Raw genomic sequence first — 1,445 nt, 5'->3', positions numbered from 1 at the left:
CTCTTGTGGAACCAACTTCCAGTTTCTGTCCGTGAAGCTGACACTCTGTCTACTTTTAAGATTAGTCTGAAGACTTTCCTTTTGATAATTTGATAATTTTTTTGATTCTATAGTTAGACTTAGGTTTCCTGAATTATTCTTCATTTCTGCTGCTATAGACTTAGTCTGCTGGATCACAAACTGAGCACATTTCCTCACTCTGCTGTTGTCTTTAGTCTCTCTCCTCTACGTTTGTTGTAATTACTTCTATCAATAACATGTTTTCTTTGTCTCTCTTCCAGAGAAAAATACACCTGGACCAGTTCTTCTGTGTTTGTCTGTCTCTCCTTCCTGTCCCATCAAACCCAACCAGTCAAGGCAGATGGCCGCCTGTCCTGAGAGTGATTCTGGAGGTTTCTGTTACAATTGAGTTTGTCCTTATCACTGCCACACATGTGCTGCTGAGGATGGGAAACTGTGATGAAGATTTAACACAATCTGCTCACTTCTTTGGATTTATTGTTTTTTGTGTACAGTGCCCTGAGACGACTATTGTGACTTGGCACTATATAAATAAACWGAATTGAATTGAATTACCAGAGAAATGCACACAAGAAACCATTATCGCCTGCAATTTGCTCTTCAGCTGTGGGCAGCAAGGTATTATGATATGAGGATGATAAAGAAAATAGGTGATTGGGATAACGGTTTTGCAACAGTAGCATTTTGATGCTGCAATTGTCTTCCTTCTTACCTGACGTCTGAACTCTTCCACAGGTTTGTAGATGTTCCAGCCATCCTCAGTGTACTTCTCCTGAGTAACATATGCAAAAAGAGGCTGGACAGAAGAGGGGCGGAGACACAGAACAGTAACTAAAACACTGAAACAACTGATCAGATAAATGCAGCTCGTGATTCAATCTGCTGGTGGAACAACCCATAAAGTTCTTTTCCTATACAGATTTTAATGCTACTAAAAAGACTAWCGCAGGGGTCTCCAACCTTGTTTGCCTTAAGAGCTACTTTCACGAAATGAAATTGTCCATGAGCTACATTTTAAAACATTTAATTTTAAACTTAAACTCAAACCATTGAAATAAGCTTGTTTTTTTTTGAACGTACACAAAAAATATTGTCTTCAACTCATGAAAMCATCACAAAGAACACTGAATTTATATAAATGTGCTTTTTGTGTTTATCCATTAATATTATAGTGTATTTTCACATTTCACTTATTTTACCCATTGTATCATCTCACTTCATTGTGAGCAATCAATTTTCCTATAACAAGTTTAAAATCAATAATGATATACAGTGGGTAAAATAAGTATTGAACACGTCAACATTTTTCTCAGTAAATATATTACTAGAGGTGCTAAAAACATGAAATTTTCACCAGATGTTGGTAACAACCCAAGTGATCCATACATACAAAGAAATCAAACCATCATTGTCCAGAAATGAAG

At 36.6% G+C, this 1,445-nt stretch overlaps 1 protein-coding gene across 1 annotated transcript in view; it reads right to left on the bottom strand.

The window, feature by feature from the left end:
- The window catches only part of mtm1 (myotubularin 1), a 62,297-nt gene that overhangs the window by 38,073 nt on the left and 22,779 nt on the right, over positions 1-1,445 (bottom strand). The window contains exon 6 of the mRNA XM_014029354.1: positions 734-817. Coding sequence (XP_013884808.1) covers positions 734-817 — 84 coding nt within the window. The remainder of the gene's footprint in view (positions 1-733; positions 818-1,445) is intronic.

Source organism: Austrofundulus limnaeus, unplaced genomic scaffold (genome assembly GCF_001266775.1).
Source record: "Austrofundulus limnaeus strain Quisiro unplaced genomic scaffold, Austrofundulus_limnaeus-1.0 Scaffold887, whole genome shotgun sequence".
Taxonomy (NCBI): Eukaryota; Metazoa; Chordata; class Actinopteri; order Cyprinodontiformes; family Rivulidae; genus Austrofundulus; species Austrofundulus limnaeus.
The sequence above is the reverse complement of the archived record's forward strand: the minus strand, read 5'-3'. Positions and strand labels throughout refer to the sequence as shown.